Genomic DNA, 25,913 nt, shown 5'->3' with positions numbered 1-25,913 from the left:
TGAGATGGGCTCCTGAAAGTACTTAATGGCATCTCCGGTCAGTATTCCTGTTCTCTCCTCACCTCCATCAATCGTTTTACAAGGCCCTTGAGTGTTAGCAGTCACCATGTGGACTATCCTTTCGTTTATCGTTGTTTCACTGACCTTGTCTAACCATGTCGATGGCCGGGCAATGAAGCCTCGCCAGACATCAGCAGTGACCTCGTCACCACCTTCGACCGCAGTCACCAATGTGACATGCCATGGCAAGGCTGCGTACAACTACAGCGGGATGGCCTCAATTCCAGCCAACGCATCCTGCACCACGCAGACTTACTACATCAACACCAAATCGTCTAGTTGCACAACCAAAACGGATTACATCTACACACGTACTACATCGAGCTCCACTTCTTGCAATTGTTCGACTTCCACAATGCCTCAGTTCTCCACCTCTTGCACCGTCCTTTCTTTGAACTCAACTTCGTCAACCGCTCCATGCTCGAAGTCTTCCTCCACCACTTGCCCACAGTCCTCTTCGACAAGCAGTTCATGCTCAACTTCTTCGTCTTCAAGCACTCAATGTTCGACCTCCTCATCATCGAGCACGAGTTGCTCTAGTTCAACTTTGACAAGTACTCCATGCTCGACTTCCTCTTCGTCGACCACTCCATGTTCCACATCCTCCACTTCGAGCCCATGTCCACCAACATTGCCGAAGCCAAGCTCGAGCCCATGCTCCTCTATGAAGTCGATCGTATCACCAATCAAACCAATCACAACCATTTATCCAACTCCGCCGACTGGCCCTTGGACAACTGTGGCCTCCATTGTTAGTTCATTGGTCACAGTTGGCTGTCCAACTTCTCCTCACTCTTCTGATACATGTCAGCAAAGCGACCAAACCTCGTACACTTACACATTTACTAGTGTGGTAGCTACACGAGTGCTCACAGTCACGAGGGGCTGCAGCTCTTGTGTTGGTGGCAGTACAAGCACCTTGCTCTATGTCACTTCCACTAGCTCAGGACCATTGTCTAGTGTCATGCATCCCACATCACCTGCCGGCCCAATCCAGACGTCAGCCAGTGGTGGGTCACCCGGCAGTGTTCCTTTGGCACCAGTCGCCGTTCCATCTGCAGGAAACAGTATCCCTCCTGCACAAACCAGCACCTCCACTGTTGGAATCACCATTACAGTCTCGAACGCTGGTTCTGAGAGCACTCAAACTGTGGCATCCGCAACAAATGTGGTCGAGAGCTCTTCTGTCATCCCCGTGCCACAAGAATCTGCCCAGACAAGTGCCATTAGTGTTCAGTCGGCAGGAACAGCTTCTCGAAACATGGAATTCCCATCCGTCGGCACGACAAACGCGGTCGCACCCTCTGCTTCATCAGACATGGCTTCGCCCTCTGCTCCAATGGATTCACAATCGACCGTCACAATCCCTGTCACTAAATATACTACAGTATGCACATCGTGCGATTTGACTGCAGCGCAACCATCGATGCCTGCTGGGTCATCTCCAGCCTCCCCAATGTCTTCGCCTGAAGCTATTTCCTCGCCTGCGCCTCCTGTCTCAGGTGACATGTCACCATCGGCACCTGCCAATGCCCCATCATCGCCCACTACTATGGCTGCTTCAACAGGCATGTCCTCGCCAGCCTCGCCAGCCTCGCCTGAGTCCATGGGTGCAGGCTCTGCTCCAGCACAGATGTCTTCTCCTTCGGCTGCAATAGCCTCCGAGCAGCCACCGACAAACATGCCTGCCCAAGAGAGCATACCTGCTCAAAACAGCATGCCCGCTCAAAGTAGCATGTCTGCTCAAGAAAGCACGCCCGCTCAGAACAGCATGCCTTCGCAGCCAGCCATGCCCGCTCAATCTAATTCTCCTTCAGCGAGCGATAAGTCCATGCAAGGCAGTGCTCCTGCTCAGAGCGATCAATCTATGCAGCCCAGCTCGCCTCCACAATCCCTCGCATCCCCCGAGGCCAGCTCTCCCTCGGACTCCAACTCTACGCTTTCATATCATCCTCCACAGTCGAGCTCGCCTCCTTCCCGCACTGGTAATGGATCTAGTGGTAGTGCCACAAGTAAGTCTACGTATTTCTGCACTAATGACGTCTTACTGACAAGCACCACAGAGCCGAATATGCCATCTGCTACTGATACCAACATATCTTCGGGCTCTGATCAGAAAGCTAAGGCTTCTATGTTAACTGTAGCAGCTTCCATGGTCATGGCTGTTACTATGCTCCTGCTCTGAGCCCCAGATCTTGGTTGACTACTGATATTGGCACTATGCCTGCACACTCTTTGAAACATTGTGAATCTGTCTTTCTGTTTTGGCTTTGCAGACTCTGATCGTACTAATGTTTAAGGCTAACACATGCGATATTCATTGACAAAAAAAGTATGTAATATGTGTTTTCAGTTTAATATAGCCATAATAATCAAGTTCGAGATTTTAGACCTTGCTATTGTTCTGTTCGATATTGTAGTCCAGTCCATATTTGAAGTCATTATGCCCATTGTATGTAAACGACTAGCGGAGTAACTGATGATGTTCAGATGCTCTCTATGTTTCTGATTTTCTCTACATGCAAAAGAATTGACAAACGAGAAATGTCGCTCAGAATTATTACGAATACGAAACATGTGGAAATAGGACAAAGTGAAAACCTTTACAAAGCAGCAAAGGCAGCGGCACCAAGAGCAAGAGCGACAGCACCAGATAGACGGTGAGCGCCACCAGTTTCGGTAGTGGCAGCTCCAGAAGCTGTTGCAGAGCCAGATCCGCTTGAGGTTCTGCTTGCAGTACCAACGGGATGGTTTGCTTCGCTGGTCACTGTGATGGCAAGGTCGCTCATAGATGCGCTATTAGTATCGTAGACTGGAAGGGCGACTGCGGTTGCGGTAACAGACACCAGAGCACCAGTAGGTGCACTGGAGAGGCCGGACGAGATCAAAGCATCCACGCCGCTGGGGCGAGAAGGGATATCAAACTCATCGCTGAAGTCGTCTGCTTGGATCAAGTTGGAAGAACAACGAGGAGCTGGTATACCAGTTGCAGTATCGTTGCTGGCTTCGAGAAGTGTGACATTGATGCGGCTGTACTGCTTCTGAAGACTGTCATAGTCTGCTCGAAGTCTGAGAGATCCGTCGGTAGATATGTCGACGAGACCATAATTGTTGTCTTCTTGTGACCATCTGTATCAGTTAGTTCGATTCCTTGATTGAGATAGCTCGAAGACTTACTCATATACCAACCCTCCAGACATGACAGTCATTTGAGGGCTGTACAATGCCTCAACCTCGTCGAACACACGGGGACTAGGATCATTGCAGCCATACTCGGAGAAGAAGACTGGGATAGAGGCGTTGGAGAACATTTCAACGAGAACATCGTACTCGGCTGTCTGGAAGCTGGACTCTGAGCCACACCTGTCGTTCCTTGTTAGCATATGATTGAACAAGTTTCAGCCTAATGGAGGCCCACCATGAGTAAGAGTTCAATCCGAAGAAGTCAGAAGCACTCGAGTCTCCATTGTCACAGGCGAGGTAGTTGAATGTGTCCTCGGTGAATTCTCTGACGTCGGCAGCCGAGTAACCAACGGGGATAGGTCTGTCTGCATGAGCAGCAATGTAATCCTTCATGTCTCGCTGAACTGCTCTCATATATGGAGGGTTCTCATCGGCTGTCTCCAGGTCGTTGATGATTTCGTTACCCCCGAAGAAGCCCAATAGATTGGGATAGCCCTTGAAAGCTTCAATAACCGTGAAAACGTGTTCCATGTAACCGCGAGTGTATGTGCCTGCAGGATTACTGCGATCGATGTGCTGTCCATATACGGGTGTGTTGACGTCGAGAATGACATAGATTCCTACACCATTGAAGATCGACATGCACTCATCGTGATTGAGTGTCTGAAGATGGATCAGCTCAGGTCATATCTAGGCTAGAATGAACGAAATACCGGATCCACGTTGTAACTTCGGATTGTGTTGACCCCGAGACTCTGCATCAAAGCTGCATCGCGAGTACAAGCTTCGGGATCACTGAGAACATCCTTATCATTATCTGCTGAGATGGCTCCTTGTCCGCCCGGTTGGTAGTCGACACCAATAACAACGAATCTGTCACCACTGACTGAGTTGACAAAGTCTTGACCCCGTACCTCGACAGGATCGACAGCGGCCGTCAAGCCGGCCAGCAAGGCAAGGCCTGGGATCGAGTAATGCATGATTTATGAAACCTGGTGATAGAGAAAAGAATAGTTGAACAACGAAAGAAGAATGTATGGCTGAACGAGTGACACTACGAAAGATGGCAATGTTGACCCACGACATCTATGAGGGGCGCCGCTGAATTTATGCGACTGCTCTCACCTTGCATCCTCGACCTCCCGCGACAAACCCCTACTCGGCGTCTTGGGTGTTATTGTTTGCACTTGCTTGGCTGCTGGGCAAAATTGGCATCCGTCTCGCAAAGAAGTGTGCCTCAAGAAAGTACTGATAGAAAACGGAGTCTGTATTCATGATACCTTCCCGTCGGAACTCTCGCAACTTGCTCAAGGCAGATGCTTTGTTAGAGATTGTATGATGGATGAATTCTTACTGTCTCAAAGGTCGCAAGAAATGTAAGCTGTACAGATGCCAAGAACTTCAAGCAGCGGTCGTCTCACCAAGCAGGCATGGGCATGAGGAAAGGAGATCGTACTCGGGCGGATTAGAATTCACGTCCAACCCCACGGTTTCCGAAACGCATCTGCTGCGCCTCATGCACGTAGTCTTGGTCAATCGTGTATTCGTAGTTCTTTCTTAGGGCCAAGACCTTTGTACTCGGCAGACATGCAAGGCCATTCTCAAGTAAATAAAGCCACTGACGATCCGACCAATTCATGACTCTGACATATTTGAAGATTATAATTTAAGATCAGGGCTTCAATAGAAGCTTGCCGGTAGTCTTGCGGCCTTCGATGTCCTGTATTTCGTCAGCACTGCTAGCTTGATACGTTCTGCAAAGCTCTGTTGCGACAGTTTCCACTTACCTCGTGTGCAGTAGCAACGTCCTTGAGGTCGTACACCTTGTGGACTCGCACATCCATTTTGTCCTTGACAATGAAGTCGAAAAGTTCATTGGTATACTGCTCAAATTCCTCCCTCGTTGCGATGTAATTGAACAGCGTCGGGCGAAGGACCTTGGCATTCTTGGGTGAGAGTCGTCTGTGAAACGCGGCTGTGTAAGTGCGCTTCTACTTCAAGTATCGTTGCCTCAGGAAGATGACTTACGCGATTGCGAAGGGCGGCACAGCACCGCTAGCATTACCAAAACTGGCCATAGTGCCCTTGCGAGCTAGACAATCCAGACTGAGGTCAAAGGTGGCCTTGCCGACACCGTCGAAAACTGCTGCAACGCCCTGCTTGTTGGTGACCTCGTCAACCTTTGCCTTGACGTCCTCGTGGCTGTAGTTGATGAGGACTTCAGCACCCGCTTTCTTGGCCAGTTCCAGCTTCTCCTGTGTGCTTGCTGTGGCAATGGTCTTCGCACCAACAGCGGCGAGCAGCTGGCACAACCACAAGCCAACGCCACCAGCGGCAGCATGAACCAGAATCCAATCCCCCTTTTGCACATGATAAGCCTCTCTGATCAGAGTCAAAGCAGTGAGGCCTTGGAGAAGGGCGGCAGAAGCTATGGTGGGCTCAATGCCCGAGGGGATCTTGATGGCCTTGGCTGCAGGAGCTGCGGTATATTCGGCGTAGGTTGCCTCGGACAGGTAGACGATGCGGTCGCCAGGTTTGAAGCCATGTGGTGTGTCGGGGCCAGTGGCAACTATGGTGCCCTCTGCCTCTCTTCCAAGCATATACGGGTAACTGGGTGCAGGATACAGACCGGTGCGGAAGTACCTATGGCTCGCTGTGAGCTCGTGACAACTATTGATAGCATTGGAAGTTGTGCATACGTATCGATGTAGTTGATACCGACATAGTCGTTCTTGACCAGAACTTGACCGTCCTTTGGCTCGGGCACTGCCAGGTCTGTCTTGTATTGCAGAACCTCAGTGCCGCCTGTTTTCTCGATGATGACACCCTTCATCGTCTTTGGGAGTGATTGGGAAGCCATGCTGCGAACGATTTGGCCAGAAAAGCCTGTCAGTCTACGTGAAGCTAGAGCTGAAACAGAAGAAACACTTTGCTTCACAAAGATGGACATTTGAAGATGGTAATTGAGGCATCCGCGTCGCCCTATTTGTAATGCGGCTAATACAATGCCCCGCAATCGGGAGGGGAGCTGTCGTCGGCAGCGGCACTTTTCCGCTCACGTCATTCCTATTTGAACCACCATGCACGACTCTTGCTTTGTATCCTGTAGTCTGTAAAACATTTTTCTGCTATTCATTGGCCTAGAAGTCTGCTCGTTTGACTCTTCGCATCAGTCAGATCTCGCCCGCCATCTTGTTTGCGTCCCATTGGAGCTAGATTTCTCAAGCGCTCTCAGTCTGAGAGACTTCCTCAACGACATCCTCGGTCTCTCCCACGTCGGTCTGGTTGATCTGGTTATTATGCTGCTGTGCTTCGCTCTCGGCCTTCATAACCTTCTCCTCCTTATAGAATTCGTTTGGAAGCCATTCAAAAAATGAAGGGCTGATGGCACGGACACTGTCCAGCCACTTGATACCAATGTCAAGCTCGCGCACCTCTCCCTCGATCTTCATGCCGACAGCACAGTATTGCAAGATGTTCTCCTCAACCCACAGAGTCATTGTGTGTTCGGTCTGCTGTCGTCTGAGCGCTTCGTCCGAATGATCGAAGTTGGGTGCGAGTGGATAGGTCCAGCGACGACAATGAAGCTTACCGAGGGCAGCGAGGAATGACTTCCTCTCTCGAGCTGCATCATAGAGTGCACGCGTTACTTCGTCGGCCATTTCGACCTTTGTCACTTCCAGGCTTATTTGTTCTTGATAGACAGTCTGGAACTTGCCCACGTCGCTCAGCTTGTCATATTGCTGTTCAGATCCGTAGGCAGAGATGGCGAACTTGACGATATCTTGGCAATCTCGCAGAGTACATTTGATGGTGCCAGCGTCTTCCCAGTCATGCTCGCCGTTGTACACGCCTGCGACAGTTCCGCCATGCGTAGCCGAGACGGCTGTGTTGAAAGGACCTGGGAGCCTCTCCTTGGCAACCACTACGTTGAAGAGCTCAACGTCTGCGAGGTCACAGACCTTGCGCGCAGCCTGGATCTGGCTCTCGAACTCCGGGCAGACGTTGTGGTGCAGCAAGTAGTTGTAGAAGTTGCGCATAACATTGGTGACTCTTGCGATGTCGGCCTGGCCTGAAGTGCTCTCGAGCTCGGTCATGATATGGCAGGACCTACGACATTGTCAGCTGCTGCTGCTGATTGTGGACAGGTCGCCATGACTTACAGAAATCCCTTTGCCACCCCAGCAAAGTCCACCTCCCATCTGTCTGTGTAAAGAACGTCCTCTGAGACAAAATGTATAGCGGTCGCAGCAGCGATGTCTGCGGCGTCCATCTCAGACAAGTCTCTGTTGTCGTTCCCACCGAACATCTTGGGCCCGGCCTCGATACCACCATATGTCATGAACTTATTGAACACCTGAGCAGTCTGTTGATGGAATTTGCGTCGAGCGCGGTAACGCTGAATGGCTGTCTCGATACGTCTAAGGCAAGGTTAGTGTGGGAGCTCCTGAACACTGATCCTGTGACTCACGTTTCGAACGAAATGTCCCTAAGAGAGCGATTAGCAGTCTGTTAGCATACGAGGGGCTGAAGGAAAGGGCGTACTGGTCGTACAGCGACTGCTCCTCTTTGAATGCAGCAGGAGTGACAGGCGCATCCGCATAGAACTCTTCGAAGCCCGTGGGTTTCATCTGCACGCATAGTCAGACGTCGTCCCTGCAATAAGGAACACTGAAACACTGACCATTGCCTTTGTCATCCATGGTTGGTCAGGAGGAGGTCTGTTGAAACCCTTCTTTTTCTGCTCTTCTTCCAATACCGCCTTGATCTTTTCAGGGGCCATGTGTTCGATGGTGAGTGGAACTTTACGCTTGATGTACTTGTTGTCGATAACCTCAAGCATGGTGCTTTTCTTCAACGACTCCACAACAGATCTGTAGGGCTTGTACTTGCGCATCTTGGGGAACTGGCAGATCTTCTTGATTTCAATAGGCTTATTCTCCTTGCCTGCGATCTTGTCGAGAAGGTATGCGTCATTGGGGAGGTTCTCATCGGAAAAGTAGTACTCAACCTGTTAACAGTAAGATGGAAGTGGATGTGTGTGGATGAGGAGCAATGGAACTTGCCTGCTTCACAATTTCTTCTCCTTGAGGATGCTCTACATGTTGCGGTGCTTGAAGATCGCTTGTAGCTTGAGCATTAGAGCTGACCTCAATGTTCTCTTGAGGAGTGTTCTCAGTGGGTTCCATGGTGAACTCGGTATCTGGTGAACGATGCAGCAGAAGACCGGTAAGAGGGATGTGGAGAAGAAAAGAGAGTTCGAACAAGTCGCAAAGCAAAGAACAAAGGCTGGAGGTGAGAAAGTGTAGCTATTAGATGGAAGACAAACGAGAAATGACAAACTAGCTTGCAATCCGAAGTGAAGCAGTAATCAGTCGACGCAAAGCGGGAAGACGCAGGCTGGGATTGGACGTGTCACAAAGATTATTGGTAGGCAACTGCGGTGAAGGAACACAGGGGTAGACATTCAATCTACAGACACTATGCTGTCCTGGCATTTCTCGAAGGAATCGTACTTGTTCATCTCAGTTAAGAGGTGCCCAGAAGGAGAAAGTTGAAATGAAGGTATAAACTCTTCAACATCTTGAGAGAACCAAATCAAACAGCTCTTTTGGGGGCACTGGTGTACAGCACTATGCCATACCTCAGTGTCTCACTGCTACCGCAAGAAAGGCTGCAGTCGAGACAATGAGTGAAAGAATGCGCCAATAAGTTCTATAGCCAGGCATGGAGTATATGCGAAGAGCTGGAGTGCGCCACGATTGTGGCTGATGTGTCACTTGTCCGCAGAGCGCCACCCGACGTACATCCACAGCTCACGGTTTCCCCAAGTCTCACGACAACAGATAAACAATGGCGGATCATGGCCTGAAATGGGACTCCCTCGTCGCCTTCGACAATGTCGCAGCTGGCCAGTAAGTGTCTGCGCCCGGTTGAAGTCTATAAAGGCCACAAGACTGACCAGACATTAGCGACGGCGTCATGTCAGACGAATCGGGTAGTCTGGTCATCAAACCATGTGTTGCTGCTGAGGTGGAATTTTACGAGGTTTCCAACGCTGAGCACCCAGAATTCGCCCAACTGATGCCGACCTTCATGGGTAGTCTACAGCGTGGTCAGTCTCAAGAACTCCAAAACCATCTCACCACCGCCGCTTCTCATTCTACTGGCAATGAAGCAATTGTTCTACCCGCCGCTTTAGAAGATGAATCAGAAGTCAAGGACACAAAAGATCTAGCCGACCCGAGTAATCCCCTACGAGGGAAGAAACTGGACACAGGACTTGCCATTGTCTTGGAAAACGTACTGGCTGGCTTCAAAAAGCCCAATTTCGTCGATGTGAAGTTGGGTAAACGACTGTGGGCAGATGATGCACCACCCGCCAAACGTACCAAGTTGGACAATGTCGCGTCTCAGACGACCAGTGGTTCGCTCGGTTTCAGGATAGCGGGCATGAAGGTATGGCATCCCGAAGGCTCAGGAGAGTACAAAGTGTTCGACAAATTCTACGGTCGAAATTTGACGTCGGTCAACGTAAAGGATGCTTTCTCAACCTTCCTCTGTCTTGACCAGAAGACAGAATCTTCAGAGCTTCTTGAAGACATCATCAGTAATATCGAGGAGGCTGTTGAATCTATAGAACAGATCATCGCGAACCAAGAGAGTCGGATGTATTCAGCGAGCTTGCTGTTCGTCTATGAAGGAGATCCGCATGCGCGGAAGGAGGCTCTTAATTCTGCCATTGCACAAATGGCACAGCATCGAGACTCGGACGACGTGTTAGTCAAGAGCCAAGCAGGAAAGAGAGAAGAAGATGAAGAAGTCGATGAAGATGATGACGACGAAGAGGATGAGCAAGCTGGCCCAAAGCTATTTGACATCAAAATGATCGACTTTGCTCATGCAGAATGGACACCCGGACAAGGCCCAGACGAGAATATGCTGGTTGGTATACGTAGTGTCCGCAAGGTCTTGAAGAAGTTGATGAAGCAAGTCGGCCACGAGGGAGCTGAACTCTAGCATGAGTGACGGCTGTTTTCTAAGTAGAACTGCTTGTCGGAGTATCCGAAGGCAAACTCTGATTAGTTGCTTCACTCCAATAACATGCGGAATAAAAGCAAAACAATCAATTGAGTAATGTTATTGTCGTGCTTGAATTGTGCAGCAAATTTCAGCCTCTACCAAACCCCCACCATCTGAAGCTGCGCCGATACATACCACTCTGGCTCGAGCAACAACACCATACCCAATCTTACGTCGCTCTCGATGTCGCTTTTACCTGGTCTGTCCCTCTCGGCGCCATCGACGGCGACACCGCAACCGGACGCTGCGTCGCATGCGCCTCCACGAACCGAAGAGCTGCCCGCACGCTCAGAACTACGTTTCGAGGTCGCTTTTGCCAAACTATACCGCATACGCCTAGTACGAGGAACAGCAGAGATATTTGGCAGCGAGCTAGCGCCTAGTACGACCTACACTTTCAGCGGAACAAAAGGCGCCGTCTTCACATGGCATGGCTGCACCTTGGAGCTGCAGGGAGAGGTCGACAGCGAATATGTCGGATCCGAAACAGAGGCAATGGTGGAATGGTTGAACGTTCACGGCATGCTGGAGACGGCGCGCGACGACGCTGGGGTTGGCAGGGACAGCAATGGCGGCCCTCGCGTTCTGATCGTGGGCCCTGATGATAGCGGAAAGACGAGTTTGCTCAAGTGCTTGACCGCATGGAGCTTGAAGATGGGAAGGACACCGACGGTCGTCAATATGGATCCGCGTGAAGGCCTACTCAGCATCCCCGGCAGTCTAAGTGCAGTCACAATGGGCAGCATGCTGGATGTCGAAGATGGCTGGGGCAGCAGTCCGGTTTCTGGTCCTACTGGAGTGCCTGTCAAGACACCGCTGGTCTACCATTTCCCTTTTGCGTCTCCCGAAGATAACACGCGCATGTTCAAACCTCTGGTCACACGCGCTGCTCTGGCTGTTACAAGCAGACTCGAGGAAGACGACGAGGCAAAGCAGAATGGCATCATTATCGACACACCTGGAAGTGTCAACCAACCAAAAGGCGGCTACGATCTCCTCATGCATATCATATCAGAATTCAGCATAAACCTCGTCCTCACACTAGGCTCGGAGAGATTGTACAACGACCTATTACGCAAATTCGCCAGCCCCAAGAGCTCGGAAGATGTGGTTCACGTCTTTCGCATATCAAAGTCAGGCGGCGCCGTGGCCAGAGATGAGGCACTTATGCGTCAAGCTCGTCAGCAACAAATTAAGAACTACTTTTTTGGCGACAGCAGGACATCACTGAACCCACATGGCCAATGGTGGGACTTTGGCGACTTGACTGTCTACAAGGCAGTCGATCCTTCTGTATCACATGCACAATCGTCCTTCATGCCTGGTATGGACTACGATGACGAATCAGCGGCTGGTCAAGGTCCTACAACATCGCTGGAGAAGGTGACACCAAGTCAAGGAATGGTCAATGCAATCTTGTCAGTCAAGTTCTGCTCGGGCAACTCGTCACTGGATAATGTGCGCGACAGTTGTGTCATGGGATTTGTTTACGTAGCCGAGGTGGATGAAACGAGGAAAAAGGTACGGTTCCTGGCACCGCATCCCAGCAGGTGGGGCGATCGAGCATTGGTTTGGGGCAACTGGCCTGAAGGTGTGGGCGATCTGGTTGCATAGACAAATGGTTATGGATTTGACAAGAGCGTGGCGTTATTGGAAGACAAAAACATTTTTACGAAGGGTAGCATTCGGAGAAAGCTTTAAACCAATTAATGGGAAAAAAGGACTGATTTGCAAGATTTCGAGACCCAAGACGTGAGGTATATGTACAGAATGAGGTGATGGTACAGGCATGAAGAGGAGGATGAGGAAAAGGGAGGTGTCGTGGAGAGGATCTATGTGGACGAGAACGGGATTCACTCGACGGGCTCGGACTCGGGAGCAGCAGCAGAGGAGACCTTTATGCTGCTGTCGACAGCGATCATCTCGGCGAGAATATCAAGGATAGGCTGTGGTGTGTCAGTATACGAGTGGTAGGTGGCGGAGGCGTGGTGGAGGTTGTACCTTGGGGACAGTCTTGTCGTAGATGTTGATGAGCTCTCTGGGCTGAGGGTAGACCTTGAGGGCCTTGTAGAAGCAAAGGGCGGCATCGACGGGGTCGGAGCCATCCTGGCACATCTGCTCACCACGGGCGACCTCTGTCATGAAGTACTCCTCGGTCTTCTCGGGGTCGGTGGGGAAGCCTTCGTCGTTGGCAGTGTCGACAACCTGGCGGATCTTTTCCTTCTGGCCCTTCTCGGCGGCAACAGCCTCGTCCTTGGCGGCCTTGGAGACCTGCTTCTGTTGGCGCTTGAGCGAGCGGCGGAAGGCAGGGTCGGATCGTCTCTTGTAGTCGAAGTAGACGGCGTATGCGAGGGCAGCAGTGGTGACGGTACCGAGGGTTGCGAGGACGATGGTCGACGTCTGGACGCCTGAGGAGGGTGTTGTTGAGGCCATGGTGAGATGTGTGTGAGTTTCTTAGACGAAGCGGGAGGGGACAGGCGCAGGTTGTTGTGCGAGGGCGGGCGACAGATGGCCGTGAGTTGTGGATATGCACGTGTGGTGGGCGACTGATGATGGACTTTTCTCAAGCAGCTTCATGGAATCTTGCACTTGCCAGGTTCTCCACATCAAAGTCCAACCAAGCCCGCGTCGGCCCGCGTCACTGCCTAGCTTCAGCCTCCAGCCCAGTCGCGTCTCCCCAAACACCAAGGGCCAGCCGCTCACCCTGGCACTACCCTTCGGAAGCCACAACTCATTGTCGGCCTCAGTAGTCCAACATGTCGGAAAAGGCCAAGGGCATCGTCTCGCTGCGCAAGAAGAAGACGACCAAACGTCCTCAGATCAGCGCCCCCCGCCAGATAGTCCCTGCACAGCAGAACGACTCGACGCCCTCATTGCATCCTCCGCCGCTGCAGCACTCCCACTCCTCGGATACTGCCCCTCGCAACAACAGTCAGACGAGCCAGACCAGCCTTGCCCTACCCCGTCCGAGACCCTCGCTGGGTGGTCCTGACCGTACCGCCGACCTAGTCAAGCGTCGCTATTCGACCCGCTTCGCCAACTATCCCCAAGATGCCGAACGAGCTCCCTCTGTACCCAACATCCCTGCCCACCTCGCCCAATCGCGTCCCAATCGCTCGCCCGACCGCCGTGGCGAACGCATCAGAGTCGACGTCAATGCCCTGCGCGATCCCGACCTCCAGCCCGACCAATATGTGAGCATTCTGCTGCAAGACGCCTCCGAGTCCGATATCCACGCCTATCAGCAGGACCTGCGCAAGCTCAAGAACCGCACCTCGACAGACTTACAACACAATGTCTACCAAAACCGTACCCAGTTCATTCACATTTCCAATGAAGCCGACAAGCTCAAGTCCGAGATGCATACACTTAGAGCTCTAATGTCCGAACTTACTGGCGTATTGTCGCATGCTACCTCTGCTGGCTCCAACCACGAGGACCAGAATGCACAACAACAAAGTCGAAAGCGTCAGAATCGTAGCAGTGTTGCTAACCTCGAAGCCTTATGGTCCACCCACTTGCAGGCCATGTGGAAACGCGTCGAGGGCTCTCAAAAGTTTCTTCCTGCTGTGCCAGGACGTCATATCGTATACGAATCTGGCCGCTGGCTAGAATTGAACGCTGCCACTTGGAAGCCCCGTCGGCGTGTTCATGTCATCCTCCTCAACGACCACTTGCTCTTGGCTAGTGAAAAGAAGCGTTTTGATCCTCCTGGAATGAACTCCAGCCCCCAGAGTAAACGTGCTTCGGTCTATCAGCAGGCTCAGACACAAACCCAACTCGTCGCCGAGAGATGCTGGCCTCTTCAAGATATTCAAATGACTGACATATCCACACGTGCTTCTGATGATCGACATAATATAACCACTGCCCTCAACGTGCGCATTGGGAGCGAGTCTTGGACATTGGCTTCATCCAGTGCGTCCGACGGCGGCACAGAGGTTAATACCTTGCTCGTCCATTTCCGTAAATCGGTCGAAGATCTTCGCAAGACCTTGGCTGCAGATCAAGACCATCGGGATCGCGCCATGGATGAACTTGCTTTCCTGACAGGCCAATCTCGATTCTACAAGAAAGCTTCGGCTCAAAGCACAGATAGCACCACGCTAAATTCTTCCTCAACGCTCATCGACGTCGACGGCAAACAGCAAACTCTACGTTGGGTCGAGAACCAGGTAGACGCACTAGATCTTAGTATAGCATTGCAGCATTTTGATGATGCTGTTGCTTTGAGCGAAAAGTTGCGCAAGTTGGCAAAGAATATCAAGGGCAACAATGTTGTTCAGGATATTATCCTCTCAAAGCTAGACCAACGTGGCGCTAAGTTGGCTACCATGCTGGCTAGGCGATTGAAAGATACCAACTCCGGTGCGGCCGCTACTAAGGAAAATGTCGGTTGGCTTATGAGGCTCGGATTCGAAGAGTCGGCTCGATCCACCTACCTAGAATCTCGTAAGGAGGTTCTTCGGAAAAGAGCTAGGTTCGTGGTACTTGTGCTTACTTGCTTCCAATCGCTAACAGCCCCTAGACAAATTCCTTTCACCGGATCTCTGCCTCCACACCTGACTGCACTCTCCTATGTCACGTTTGCGATCATTCTACATACTTTGCGCACTTTTTCGTCATCATTCCCTCCGACATCGTCATCGGCAGTTGTCAAGTGGGCCAAAGAACGAATCGACGAGTTCAACGAGAGCTTGAATCGACAGCTCAGTAGCGTGGAACGAGGAAGTCCCTTGTGGAACGAGTGCATTGATGTCGTTCGAGAACAGGCTGCCGTCCTAGGCGAAGCCGGTGTAGATTTCTCAGGCCTCATTGCACAAGGTCTTACGCAGCAAACATGATGAGTCAATGACCTGAAAAGGCTCCAGGATGCAAGCAGGCTGGCCTGCTTCTATCTGTCCTCCATGCTTTGCAGTCATGTGTACTGCTTTTGGATCAGCTTACGCTCTGCAGAGACCTTCGCAACCAGTCTTCATAACCCGCAAACAACTATCATTGTGTCAAAACACGAAGGTTGGTATAGAATGCTACTCCTTTGTATGTGTGGCCTGATCTTTCCCATTGAATGGTGCCATCTCATTCTGGTTTTCAGTTTGCACATGTTTGTTAGTGCTGAATGAGAATTTGGCCTGCATTACCCTTGCCTTTTGAGATTTCAAGGTACATTGCTGGAATAGACGAACTTTACTCGGCTTGATGACAAGCAGTCGACAGTGGTCTCAAAAGATACGTCCACTCATTCGCCTGCCAGTCCATTGTCTGTCTGACAAGGAACGAAGATTCTGGCAGCGTTCATTTGTAGCATGATATAGCACGTTGATGTCTACTTAAGGTGGCTGCAACGAGCTCTAGGATTGAATACTACATCTCACATCGATAACTCTGCACACATAATCATAATCCATCACCATCAACCAGCAAGATGCCTGCAAAGATTGATACTGAGCTCAATCTGCGATTTCTGTACATCTGCTTCAAGCACTCAAACTTCAGTACCGTATGTCATCACACACCCAGGTCATGCCAACAATGACTATCTTGCTGACTCTGTTCCAGGTCGATTTTCATGAGGTCGCTTCCTACTTCCAGATTAAGGCTCCGGCTGCTCGCATGCGCTTGATGCGTCTCCGTCAAGCACTCGAGGCAGAGTCTAGCAAAGAAGGCTTCAAGGAAAAGGATCGAAAGCGTCGACTGAACCCGTTCAAAGCCAAGGACAAGATGTACGCTCACGATGGCGAAGACGATGATGACGAATCTCTTGACGATGTGCCATTGATGCAACGTTTCCACGCCCGCATGATGCGCATCAAGCGTGAGGAAGGGTTGATGATCAAGAACGAAGACGGCACCTTGATCAAGGACGAAGACACTGCAATGATCAAGAATGAAGATGATGACTTCTGGGGCAAGAAGGAGGAGTGCACTGATGAGCAGGAGGCTGATGCAATGGTAAACGCTGGAACTCATGAAGTTGGTGCCACCTCCTTCAAGAACGAGATCGACGACTCTCATCGCGATTTGCAGGAATCACTCACGTCTGTCGACATGGAAGGTGCTGTCAAATCCGAAGCAGTCAGCTTGAGCGTTGTTCCTTCCTCATATCCTAGCTCGAACGAAGGGGTAACAGTGGCCATGCCTCAAAACATTTCCCATCTCACTACTCAGCACAGAGCGGCATACTTTGGTCCAGTCCAGATGGAGCGCAGAGACTATGGATATGGAGGCGACCAGCATACACCAGCTCCTCCTACCAACGCCGTTCCCTTCAACTTCCGTAGCTACGGCCACGCAAGCACCTCAAGCCCCTATGTCCACGAGCGCAGCGACACCGACAAGTCCACCAACAACAATCGGCCCCCTGTTTCATACCACGGCTACAACTCAGCCCCTCGTCCTGACGCCTTCAATGCATTCGCACAGGTCAAGCCAGAGAGTACCTACGGCAACAACCATGTCATGACTCCTTCTGCTCTTGATTCTCCTTTCCGTCTGGACATGTTCAACACAGCTTTGACAAACTCAACTACTCCTGAAGTCGAGGCTAGTCCCGGACAGAAGTCTCCTGTCGATTCGCCGGTGATCAGTGATGACACCTCTGTGACTCGATTTGACAACGAGTACATGTCTCCCCTCGCACGTCAATCCTACCAGAACCAGAATTTCGAATAGGCCCCTTTGACACTTCGAGATCTCGACATCAACGTGCTGCGGCAATCTGAGCTCCTTTTTTAGCAGTACCAGGCAGAGGACAAAACACCAAGATTGACAGATATATCTTTACAAGTTTTCGTGGGTCTTGGAGATAGGATATTGGTATATCATTAGTCTACACAGCATAAAGTGCACGAAATACACTGATTGAGAGCCAATTGAATCTTACGGTCGGTACTCCGGATCCACCTTACTTTGCTTGAACAGACTCTTGCCCTTGAGCCATTGGCGATATGCTTTGTATCTCTTCTTCCCTCCATCTTCTTCCCAAACAGTCAATGGATCTTCTCTGACTGTCAGAAAATCGGCAAACTCAGCCAAGTCTTCTTCACTGGGCTCCAGTACACCACTACTGCCTTCATCACCAGAGTCAACGCTCGCTTTTCCACTGTTGACATAGTCCACAAAGTCAAGGTTGAGAGTCGTCTCTGGTGGTAGCTCGGTCGAGACGACCAGTGGAATCTTGGTCGGATGTGTGATGTAACGTTCGTATTCATTCGTCTCTTCGGCCGTGACGGAAGGGTTGAGAGAGTGTTCGTAGATACGGTTCAGAGTCATTTGTGTAATCGCAGCCTTATCTGCAATCTTGACCGACTTCTGGTTCTCCGGATCTGCTGCCGTACGTTCCGCTGTTGTGTCTCGTAAAATGCCCTCTGGCATGGTTGTCACAGCAGCACTCTTACCAGGCTGCTGGTTTCCCACCTCGCTTTCGCTCTGTGGATCTACGATCTTCACACCCTTACGCGGAGGTTTCTTCTCTGGCGAGTCGGGCGAGTTTCTACTCAGGTCGATGCGAGGAGTGAAAGGGCTGAAATCGTACTTTGTGTCTTTGCTTGGCCGTTCGGGCAGGAATCGATGGTTCGTGTTCATCTTGTAAGAATAGACCTTGACAAACGAAGACACAGCAAGAGGTCTGTAGTACTCCAGCCAGTAGTCGTCGTATTCTGCCGGATGCTGGCTTTGTCTTGTAATTTGACTGCGCTGAGCCTTTGGCGGCAGTACTCGGCGCTCAAGGTGCTCTGGCGTGAACCAATGTATGTAGCTTTTACGAGGACGATCCAGCCATTTTTTGGGATCCGTATGATGCAGGTAGTAGTCCGTAGAGAGATCCCAAAGCATGGGTTGACCCTGTGCCCATATGTAGTTTCCAAGAAATAAGTTGTATGCCTCTTGCCGTTGGGAGTCGAGGAACGAGTTGTGGTAATAGCGCTTGAAGCTTTCCACCATGTCTCTTGATTGACTATGCCAGTGGTTGATCTTTCTGTACGTGGCCATGGTGTTGACCAGGTGAGATCCGCCATATTGGATGGCTATGGTATCTCCGTGATCGTGAAACATATGTGTGAAGACGTTGACCGCATCGGAGTCGTACTCCATATCTGCAGTCGGTATCACGCCTAGTGCTCGTAGTTGGTGTCCTAGAGCACGCTTACCAATGACGAACTGAGCTGCGTTGGTGCGATCCAGACAGTCAATACAGTTCGTGCGAGCCACGCCATTCTGCACTTGAGATAACCCGTCTTCTGACTCTCCATTGTGAAAGAAGCCGGTCTGTTGCATAATTTCCTCTGCAATCACCTCAAGGGTACCAATAACGTCTCCACCTCTTGTCTTCGCAGCCCTACTCATGTCGAAGGCCTTGTACTGTATTTTTTTGTCGTCAGGCAAGAACTGGTTGAGATATGCCAAAGCGTTCTGAAATTCTGTAAGGAGTTTGGACTCTCGCGGTGTCCTCTCGCGAGACTTGATCAGGTTCAGAACATAGACCGGACACCCATAGCGTTTAAACAGATTGTCAAAGTGCATAGCTGCCGGCTGATAGAACGGATCTGTCATGTTGACGTCTATGTCTGGCTTGGGAGTGACGCCACTATTATCCTGCGTCCAGTATAAGGGAATACTGCCTCTGTGGTGAACATACGAGGTGTAGTTTGGATTCGAGAACATCTTAGGCCCGGGAGCATGAAACGAGGTTGTAAGCATCTCTGAGACAATTTGTTCGGTTTCCACGTCATTGGCCACATATCCAAGATCATTGGCTCCACGCTTGAGGAAGCGTGCACCAGCGAAAAAGCGTGATCGGCGCCCAATTATCGTGATGTAAATGGTGCGTCCAAAAACGTCCAGAGATGACTGGTCGATGAAACCATGTATGATAGGTAGACACCAGTCGAAGGCATTCTTCAGGTATTTCACTGCCGGGCTCAGGAGATGATGGTTCCACACGAACATGTCGTCGTAAGCATGACCGGGTTGCTGAATGCCCTGGTTGAGCGCATTTCGCTGTCGGATGATATTGTACTGCAGTGTGCGCGTGATGTCGTAGGAATAGCTGAAGTAAAATGACCGTGTAAGGTCGAGGTTGTTCAAGATTCCCAAGAAACGACCTTCTTCAGCGTTTCGTTCGCGGGCAAATCGAGAGCCAGCCCCGACAGTTAGCGGGAACAATTCAGTACCATCGACCTGGTAGATGTAGTGGCCGCCGATCATAGCAACTTGCTGTCGCTTGGTGATAAGCAAGACGTAGTAGGAGTCTGTGAATCTGATAAAGCCCAGAATGCCCCAGAAGCTACACTTGACACGTAGTCCTCCAGTAGCCTTGTTGCCATCATCGATTGTGGTAAGAAGTTGTGTAACCTCCTTTTTGCTATACACAATTTCATCCTCGAAAACTGATAGTTGACCTGGAGGTGCGGTGCGGTCAATCTTCAAAAGCTTGTAATACTTGTCCGTGATATCTGAGCCGGTGATCCAATATCGAGCATTCGTCTCATACAAAGTGAATTTGTGCATTCTGTGGAGAGTTGGTTGTTGCTGGTTGGGGTTTTGAGATCCGTTCTTTGCTTGGCCATTAACACTCTTGTGTGTGGACTCGACGTCGGATGCCATAGGCTCGGCATCTTCTACAATGCGTTCCTGTGATGCAGCACCATCAAGATCTAGTGTGGACGCGTATTCGTCCTTCGCATGGCCGTTTGCATCTTTGTCAGCATGATCCATAGCAGTGATTCCCGAGATATTCAAGTCATCGTGTGCTTCTGATGTATGATTCTGGCATGGTTCACTGTCATGCGCCGGCTCGTGACCATGTGGGCCTTTTGCGGCTGAACTGGTCTCGAGATCCGATGTCTCGATCTCTTCGTCGGGATTGATGGTCTTTGGTACGATGCTCGCCATGGTGACGGTCTGAAGGGATGAAGGCTAGGCTAATATACCATTCGTAATATCGTCGTTGAGCATGCTGGCTTTGTGGCGGTCAGACAGAGTAGATGCGCCTTCTGTTGTGGGTCATGGTGGAATGTTCGATCATCTGCGCTGCTCTACGGTCACCGAATGCTCATACACCAGATGAACCACAGAGTTCACGCTGTGTGGAATTTGGATATCAAGATGCACGTCTTTGGTCATGTCCGTTAAATGATTAGCACGCCTGCCAAGTCATACTGTGTTCTCAACGTCTCGGGACGAATTCTCAACCTTATAATGCCTCAAATACTGATTGTCTTTTGTCACTCAGCAATGCGCTACTAGGTTACGTTAGAGTATCGCACTACTCTTCATACGTGTAGTAACATCGATCTTTGTCGAAATGAAGATATCATTTTGTCATGACCAGGGGCGAGTGTCATGTTGGTACTACTAGATTGTGATATATGCACAAGAGCTTTCAAGAACTTTCTATTCATCGCTCTCAACGGAGCGTAAGAGTGACGGGAGTTCTTGATTGGGATTCTGTGGAAGAATGCTCATATTTCGGTAACTTTCAATGTCTGATTCAATGGTTGGAGATGGTACTACGGACTAGATATATTCCAAGCAGGGTCACCCAGCTAGCAATGATTAGAGCTGGCGGCGAATGGGCAGGCCTCGACCGGGTGATCTCAGGAGGTTCCCCTTGAAAAGGTGGAACTTTACGCGTACAAGGTACGAGACCCTTCTCCACAGCGTGAGCGAGGCGGAGCACTGTCTGTTAAAAGTCGCAGGATGCTTCGTGTTTGATCTGTCGTGCCATTGTCCAGTCCTTTCTTTCCTGTCAATCAACTCGAGTAGCAATGGCCGCCAGCACGATCGCTACTACCACGACGCTCGCGGGCGAGCAGTCACCCACACTCCGTGTCAACATGAAGAGCTCTAGCGACCCGGCGCCGTCAAAGCAACAGGACCAAGATGACCAATTCTTCTGGTCTTACACAGAGGAACCCCACCGTTCCCGCCGCATGGCCATCATCAAGGCACATCCAGAGGTAGTCGCTGCTCCTGATTGGCAGTTCCTTGAACCCAGCTGACCTTGCCTACAGGTGCTCAAATTGTGCGGACCCGAGCCTTTGACGATTCCCCTTGTCCTCGCAGTGGTAGGCCTCCAATGCACATGTGCCTACCTTCTCAGCAACACTCCTTTCTGGTCCTGGCGATTCTGGCTCACCGCCTACATCATTGGTGCCACTGCCAACCAGAACCTTTTCCTGGCCATCCATGAAATCTCGCATAACCTTGCATTCAAATCTGGTCTGGCGAACCGCCTGTTTGCTATCGTCGCCAACCTGCCCATCGGCATTCCGTACTCGGCCTCTTTCAGAGTATGTCTGCTTCCAATGCTTTGTTCCACAAACTAGCACTAACTTCTCAACTAGCCCTACCACTTGACTCATCACAAATCACTCGGTGTCGATGGCCTTGATACCGACTTGCCTACCGCTCTCGAGGCTTTCTTCCTCGACTCCATTGCTGGCAAGGCCTTCTTTTGCACTTTCCAGATCCTGTTCTACGCTCTTCGACCTATGATGGTCTACCAAATCCCTCTGACAAAGATCCACGCCCTCAACATTGCTGTCCAGCTTCTCTTCGATTACATCCTTATCCAGTCATGGGGAGGCAAGGCTGTTGGATACTTCATCTTGAGCAGCTTCTTGGCCGGATCTTTGCACCCTGTGGCTGGTCACTTTATTGCCGAGCACTACGTCTTCGACCGTGCCTCCCTTGAGAACAAGCAGGCGCGCGATCCCAAGCAACGTATTCCGGTCCCCGAGACTTTCTCTTACTATGGACCTCTCAACCTCTTGACCTACAATGTTGGACTGCACAACGAGCACCACGACTTCCCTGCTATTCCTTGGACCAGACTCTGGAAGGTCAACGAGATTGCCAAGGAATTCTACCAGGACCTTCCCTACCACCGCAGCTGGGTTGGTGTCATCTGGCAATTCATCATGGACAAGGAAGTCGGCATGTGGTGCAGAGTCAAGCGCAAGGAAGGCGGAAGAAAAGTTGGTGCTTGGAAGGAAGACGAGATTCAAAACTGATTCGCTCCGAGTTCTTCCCATGATAAGATCAGATTCGCTAGATAATAGAGACGAGTAAATGACGAAATATAGAGTACGGCTGTTTTGAGGACGGCATCCAACGCCTCGTTCTTGTGATTATGTACATTCATACTCCGAATTGCCTTTCAATATACATGCAAAGGACCCCGCTCCAGAACGCCGATAATTGTTCGGGGAATCTCAGTATAGATATCATAACGATACAAAATGACCACGCGGTGGTGGGACAACGGCTGAAATGCAGCTCGTTGGCCAGTCTATATTGTGGTTGTTGTGTCTTGAGTGTGACGATTTTTATGTCTTGGTCGCTTCCGCAGGCCATTGAAGCTCTCACTTGTGGCTGCCACCAGCTCCGGTGACACGAAGCACAAAGTTGACAATGACAGCGGCCAACAGGGCAATGGCCAGAACAGTAGGGCCGAAGCGGTCATCGAAACCGCTCTGACCTCTCAGACGAATGCTCTTTGCTCTCCAGTGGAAAGTGACCAAGGCATAGATCATAGTGGCCATGGCGACCAGAGTGAAGAGACCAGCAGAGATCTGGCCGACCTTGTCGCCAAAGTTGAGGAGACCGACAGCGAGACCGCCCAGGATGACGGTGAAGTTCAGCCAACTGAGAAAGGTACGCTCGTTGGCGAAGAAGACCTTGGGCTCAACGCGGGTGGGCAGGGCGATGCGCTTGCCTGTTCACAAATCGAGTCAGTATTTGAGCTCGTTGGGTCTCGGCAGGCTTCGATGGGGGTTGTATACCAGGTGCGGTTTGGAGAAGTGGTTGCGACGACATGATGGCGATGTGAGGTGAGCAAGGGGTCGAATTGGCCGTAGGAGTTGCAGGTAGTGCACAAGACTGTCGTCAATGGATAGCTGAGCTTTCAGAAGGACTGGCGAAGAAAAAAGATGCAATCAATTGATGCAGTGAAATGCTCGAGCATGACGCTGGGTTAGGATCTGACACGTGCGCCGTGTGATTGGTCAGGATCCTTTCTACGAGCGACATGCCTGATTTTCTTCGTCGCGATATTAAAAGGTCAACCGATCTTTTGCAAGTGCTCATTCGCTCAGTAGTGACCTAGCTCAGCAGTCTTCCATGGCTAAGTTGAGATGGCAGCTGCTGTATACATTCATTTGCTGTGTGGTTTCGTGTATCGTTGCTCGAACGCTTGTCCAACCCCAGACGTTCTCGCAGCTTACACGAGTGAGACATGACTGCAGGGCAGAGTATGTAAATGTAAATGCTCCTAGTCAATGAATGGTCCTTGTCTGTAATACACACAAGTAGCAGGAGAGTTGATTCTACCTATCAGAACAATAGATGCTTGTTATTTGTTTCTATTGTCACATTCAGTCTTGCACGAGGCAAACCAAAACCCCACAGGCCCACGCTTCCTTACTGCTCACACTTCTAGTAAGCTTTCTCTCCAACGGTGATATGGTTATTTCCAGCTATAAAAACGCATGAACCCTTGCGTAAAGGAACGATTTCCACAGAGACCAAGTAATATTAGAGTATTTCACTGGCTACACCTCCAGCACGAAAACTAGTGTGCATTTCAGCAGCTATACTGTGAAGCTCGGACGCGTGCGGGAGTAATGTTCCGCTGCCATTAACTTAAGGGTCATCATCACAGATAGTAAACAAAGCCAACCAATACACTTCACTGTCGCGTACCACTTCACTAATCGCATATCACTCCTCTTGCCATCAACGTCAAAATGTCCACCTGCGTACGTTATGGCCGTCCCGCACGCGACGCTTCCCATCTGACCTTGTTATCTAGCCTGTTACCGAAACCCGCCTCAGCCAGATCGCTGCCGACGTATGCGCCCCGATCACGAAGCAATTGACGCTGTACATACTGACACTGAACAGGCTTGCAACAATGCCTTCAGCAGTGCCACCACATACAACCACGCCCAGACCGAGCAATGGAACTCTGAAATCATTGTACGCTTCACTACACACCACCACTACCAAATCGACGCCATCTGATGCGCTCTACAGAAATCAATCTTGACCGCCCTCATCTCCGAATCCAAAGGTGAAGTCCAGTACAAGTTCGCCGTGAACTCCACCATCATTCAGCACTTGACCGACCCACGTCCCGCTGGCTCCGACGCATCAGCAACCGCTTCTACTGCCACCGTCGGTCGCCGTGGAATGCACTCTGCCACAGGCGCATACTGGAACACCGAGAAGGACGGCATCTGGAACTACAAGTACGAGGGCGGCGAAGCCAAGGGCATGGATGTCGTCGTCTGTGTCATGTGGGTTGCCAACTGAGCAATGGATTCGTTCGGCGGCCAGGCTCCATAACAAGCCCTGGCATGCTCTCTTCTCAGCCCTCCTCTGTACATGGTATCTAGGACACGAACATACGAATCAAAAGGTCAGACTCCCGCCCGCGTTGGCTCTTACGGTACATACACACGCGAAGCATCACGCGGGAGTCTACTCGACTCGTCCTGTACGCCAGGTAATGGCGTGGACATTTCGAGATGGCCTATGGCATATATCGGGCGAAAATCAAAAGGACAGACCAAAGTTTACCAGTTCACACTCGCGTGCGTCTTTGTAATTGCCTAGTGATTGTCATGATGCTTGTGAGTAGTATTTAGGCCATCTTGGCTCCTCGGTCGTCGCTTTCGTAAATCGTGTCCTCCATCACCGCCTTTCCGACTCCCAGCGTGCACAGCTGCTGAACCTCGTTCCAGTCTTGTTGCTTAGCTGCTTTTCTGACCCTCGTGCTACTCACACCCACACCTTCTTCGGCATGTACCACTTCGATCTGTGAAGCCCATTCCCGTTTGCCTCCATCAGATTCCATGTCACCCCTAGCCAATGAGTTCACGAATTCCTGCTGCGATTCAACCGTACCATACTCATCTGAAGGTCGCAGAGTCACACGCAGCCGATGTCCTGCATCGAAGTAAGGATTGAGCGCCGAGAGTGGCGGACTAAAGTTAGGATAGTACTTGGCTGCGAAGAAGCGAGTAATAGTGTCAAAGCCCAGAAGATGAACATGTTTGGGAGAGTCTGGATAATGCTCGGAGCCTTCTTTTGAGATGGCTAAGCTTTTGTCGGTGTAATAAGGAGCAGTGGTCAAGCCAATGTCGACGGTTGGCAGTACATAGTTTTTGTGGTTGGCGGCGCTTTGAAGATCTTTCAGCAGATCCTCAGCAAAAATGGCCATGAGCGCCAGACGCTGAGGGAATGAGGCCGCGGAGGGAGCTTTGTCGGCATTGTGAGTGCTGAAAAGAAGAAGCAGCCTGTATGGGGCCTGATGCTGCTTTGTTGAAGAAGAGTGCAAGGCAGATTTGGCAAGAGCCAAGTGGGCTTTAGAGGGCGGATTGAAGGATGAATCGAGGATGAACAGAGTCTTTGGAGAGGGCGGACTTGTAGCAGAAGGATTGATAGTTCGGACAATGCGAAACTTGGAATTAGAAGATTGGAAAGACTTGAGAGCTGCCTCGAGTTGTGGCAGGATGCTGCGCACCGAACTTGTTGTGGTGCTCATGATGCAACTATATGTTCGATTCTTGTGGTCTCCCTAC

At 50.8% G+C, this 25,913-nt stretch overlaps 14 protein-coding genes across 14 annotated transcripts; 7 read left to right on the top strand and 7 right to left on the bottom strand.

Moving 5' to 3' along the window:
• Window positions 1-621: 621 nt before the first annotated feature.
• Window positions 622-2,245, top strand: M437DRAFT_66169 (uncharacterized protein; the record flags this gene model as incomplete). The annotated part of the gene is made up of 3 exons (XM_041024692.1): window positions 622-811; window positions 936-2,072; window positions 2,124-2,245. The coding sequence occupies 3 exons, from the start codon at window positions 622-624 to the stop codon at window positions 2,243-2,245; spliced, it is 1,449 nt and encodes a 482-aa protein (XP_040879967.1).
• Window positions 2,246-2,663: 418 nt separating this feature from the next.
• M437DRAFT_48329 (uncharacterized protein) lies at window positions 2,664-4,223 on the bottom strand (the record flags this gene model as incomplete). Its single annotated transcript, XM_041021638.1, has 4 exons — window positions 2,664-3,189; window positions 3,238-3,423; window positions 3,479-3,906; window positions 3,957-4,223. 4 exons carry the CDS (start codon window positions 4,221-4,223, stop codon window positions 2,664-2,666), a joined length of 1,407 nt encoding a protein of 468 aa, XP_040879966.1.
• Window positions 4,224-4,915: 692 nt separating this feature from the next.
• M437DRAFT_48447 (NAD(P)-binding protein) lies at window positions 4,916-6,103 on the bottom strand (the record flags this gene model as incomplete). The annotated part of the gene is made up of 4 exons (XM_041021667.1): window positions 4,916-4,963; window positions 5,031-5,205; window positions 5,272-5,886; window positions 5,943-6,103. 4 exons carry the CDS (start codon window positions 6,101-6,103, stop codon window positions 4,916-4,918), a joined length of 999 nt encoding a protein of 332 aa, XP_040879965.1.
• A 361-nt stretch (window positions 6,104-6,464) lies between these two features.
• On the bottom strand, window positions 6,465-8,432 carry M437DRAFT_84625 (uncharacterized protein; the record flags this gene model as incomplete). The annotated part of the gene is made up of 6 exons (XM_041028136.1): window positions 6,465-7,353; window positions 7,407-7,664; window positions 7,715-7,732; window positions 7,789-7,874; window positions 7,928-8,254; window positions 8,319-8,432. 6 exons carry the CDS (start codon window positions 8,430-8,432, stop codon window positions 6,465-6,467), a joined length of 1,692 nt encoding a protein of 563 aa, XP_040879964.1.
• A 694-nt stretch (window positions 8,433-9,126) lies between these two features.
• Window positions 9,127-10,230, top strand: M437DRAFT_16472 (SAICAR synthase-like protein; the record flags this gene model as incomplete). Its single annotated transcript, XM_041018863.1, has 3 exons — window positions 9,127-9,158; window positions 9,216-9,355; window positions 9,422-10,230. Coding segments are annotated over 3 exons (981 nt in total), but the record flags the coding sequence as incomplete, so codon positions are not given.
• Window positions 10,231-10,509: 279 nt separating this feature from the next.
• M437DRAFT_66164 (mRNA cleavage and polyadenylation factor IA/II complex) lies at window positions 10,510-11,940 on the top strand (the record flags this gene model as incomplete). The annotated part of the gene is made up of 1 exon (XM_041024691.1): window positions 10,510-11,940. One exon carries the CDS (start codon window positions 10,510-10,512, stop codon window positions 11,938-11,940), a length of 1,431 nt encoding a protein of 476 aa, XP_040879962.1.
• A 239-nt stretch (window positions 11,941-12,179) lies between these two features.
• M437DRAFT_66163 (protein import receptor MAS20) lies at window positions 12,180-12,759 on the bottom strand (the record flags this gene model as incomplete). Its single annotated transcript, XM_041024690.1, has 2 exons — window positions 12,180-12,272; window positions 12,328-12,759. The coding sequence occupies 2 exons, from the start codon at window positions 12,757-12,759 to the stop codon at window positions 12,180-12,182; spliced, it is 525 nt and encodes a 174-aa protein (XP_040879961.1).
• Window positions 12,760-13,082: 323 nt separating this feature from the next.
• M437DRAFT_48803 (putative exocyst complex component Exo84) lies at window positions 13,083-15,170 on the top strand (the record flags this gene model as incomplete). The annotated part of the gene is made up of 2 exons (XM_041021723.1): window positions 13,083-14,806; window positions 14,855-15,170. The coding sequence occupies 2 exons, from the start codon at window positions 13,083-13,085 to the stop codon at window positions 15,168-15,170; spliced, it is 2,040 nt and encodes a 679-aa protein (XP_040879960.1).
• A 581-nt stretch (window positions 15,171-15,751) lies between these two features.
• Window positions 15,752-16,998, top strand: M437DRAFT_84620 (uncharacterized protein; the record flags this gene model as incomplete). Its single annotated transcript, XM_041028135.1, has 2 exons — window positions 15,752-15,826; window positions 15,886-16,998. The coding sequence occupies 2 exons, from the start codon at window positions 15,752-15,754 to the stop codon at window positions 16,996-16,998; spliced, it is 1,188 nt and encodes a 395-aa protein (XP_040879959.1).
• A 207-nt stretch (window positions 16,999-17,205) lies between these two features.
• On the bottom strand, window positions 17,206-19,833 carry M437DRAFT_48834 (uncharacterized protein; the record flags this gene model as incomplete). The annotated part of the gene is made up of 2 exons (XM_041021730.1): window positions 17,206-17,634; window positions 17,767-19,833. 2 exons carry the CDS (start codon window positions 19,831-19,833, stop codon window positions 17,206-17,208), a joined length of 2,496 nt encoding a protein of 831 aa, XP_040879958.1.
• Window positions 19,834-21,161: 1,328 nt separating this feature from the next.
• M437DRAFT_48426 (dihydroceramide delta(4)-desaturase) lies at window positions 21,162-22,340 on the top strand (the record flags this gene model as incomplete). The annotated part of the gene is made up of 3 exons (XM_041021660.1): window positions 21,162-21,287; window positions 21,339-21,617; window positions 21,672-22,340. The coding sequence occupies 3 exons, from the start codon at window positions 21,162-21,164 to the stop codon at window positions 22,338-22,340; spliced, it is 1,074 nt and encodes a 357-aa protein (XP_040879957.1).
• Window positions 22,341-22,691: 351 nt separating this feature from the next.
• Window positions 22,692-23,145, bottom strand: M437DRAFT_48259 (vacuolar transporter chaperone 1; the record flags this gene model as incomplete). The annotated part of the gene is made up of 2 exons (XM_041021625.1): window positions 22,692-23,044; window positions 23,112-23,145. The coding sequence occupies 2 exons, from the start codon at window positions 23,143-23,145 to the stop codon at window positions 22,692-22,694; spliced, it is 387 nt and encodes a 128-aa protein (XP_040879956.1).
• A 929-nt stretch (window positions 23,146-24,074) lies between these two features.
• Window positions 24,075-24,642, top strand: M437DRAFT_75451 (dynein light chain, cytosolic; the record flags this gene model as incomplete). The annotated part of the gene is made up of 4 exons (XM_041026427.1): window positions 24,075-24,086; window positions 24,140-24,178; window positions 24,232-24,306; window positions 24,364-24,642. 4 exons carry the CDS (start codon window positions 24,075-24,077, stop codon window positions 24,640-24,642), a joined length of 405 nt encoding a protein of 134 aa, XP_040879955.1.
• Window positions 24,643-24,973: 331 nt separating this feature from the next.
• M437DRAFT_84615 (uncharacterized protein) lies at window positions 24,974-25,876 on the bottom strand (the record flags this gene model as incomplete). Its single annotated transcript, XM_041028134.1, has 1 exon — window positions 24,974-25,876. The coding sequence occupies one exon, from the start codon at window positions 25,874-25,876 to the stop codon at window positions 24,974-24,976; it is 903 nt and encodes a 300-aa protein (XP_040879954.1).
• Window positions 25,877-25,913: the final 37 nt, after the last annotated feature.

Source organism: Aureobasidium melanogenum (assembly GCF_000721775.1).
Source record: "Aureobasidium melanogenum CBS 110374 unplaced genomic scaffold scaffold_10, whole genome shotgun sequence".
Classification (NCBI taxonomy): Eukaryota; Fungi; Ascomycota; class Dothideomycetes; order Dothideales; family Saccotheciaceae; genus Aureobasidium; species Aureobasidium melanogenum.
The sequence above is the reverse complement of the archived record's forward strand: the minus strand, read 5'-3'. Positions and strand labels throughout refer to the sequence as shown.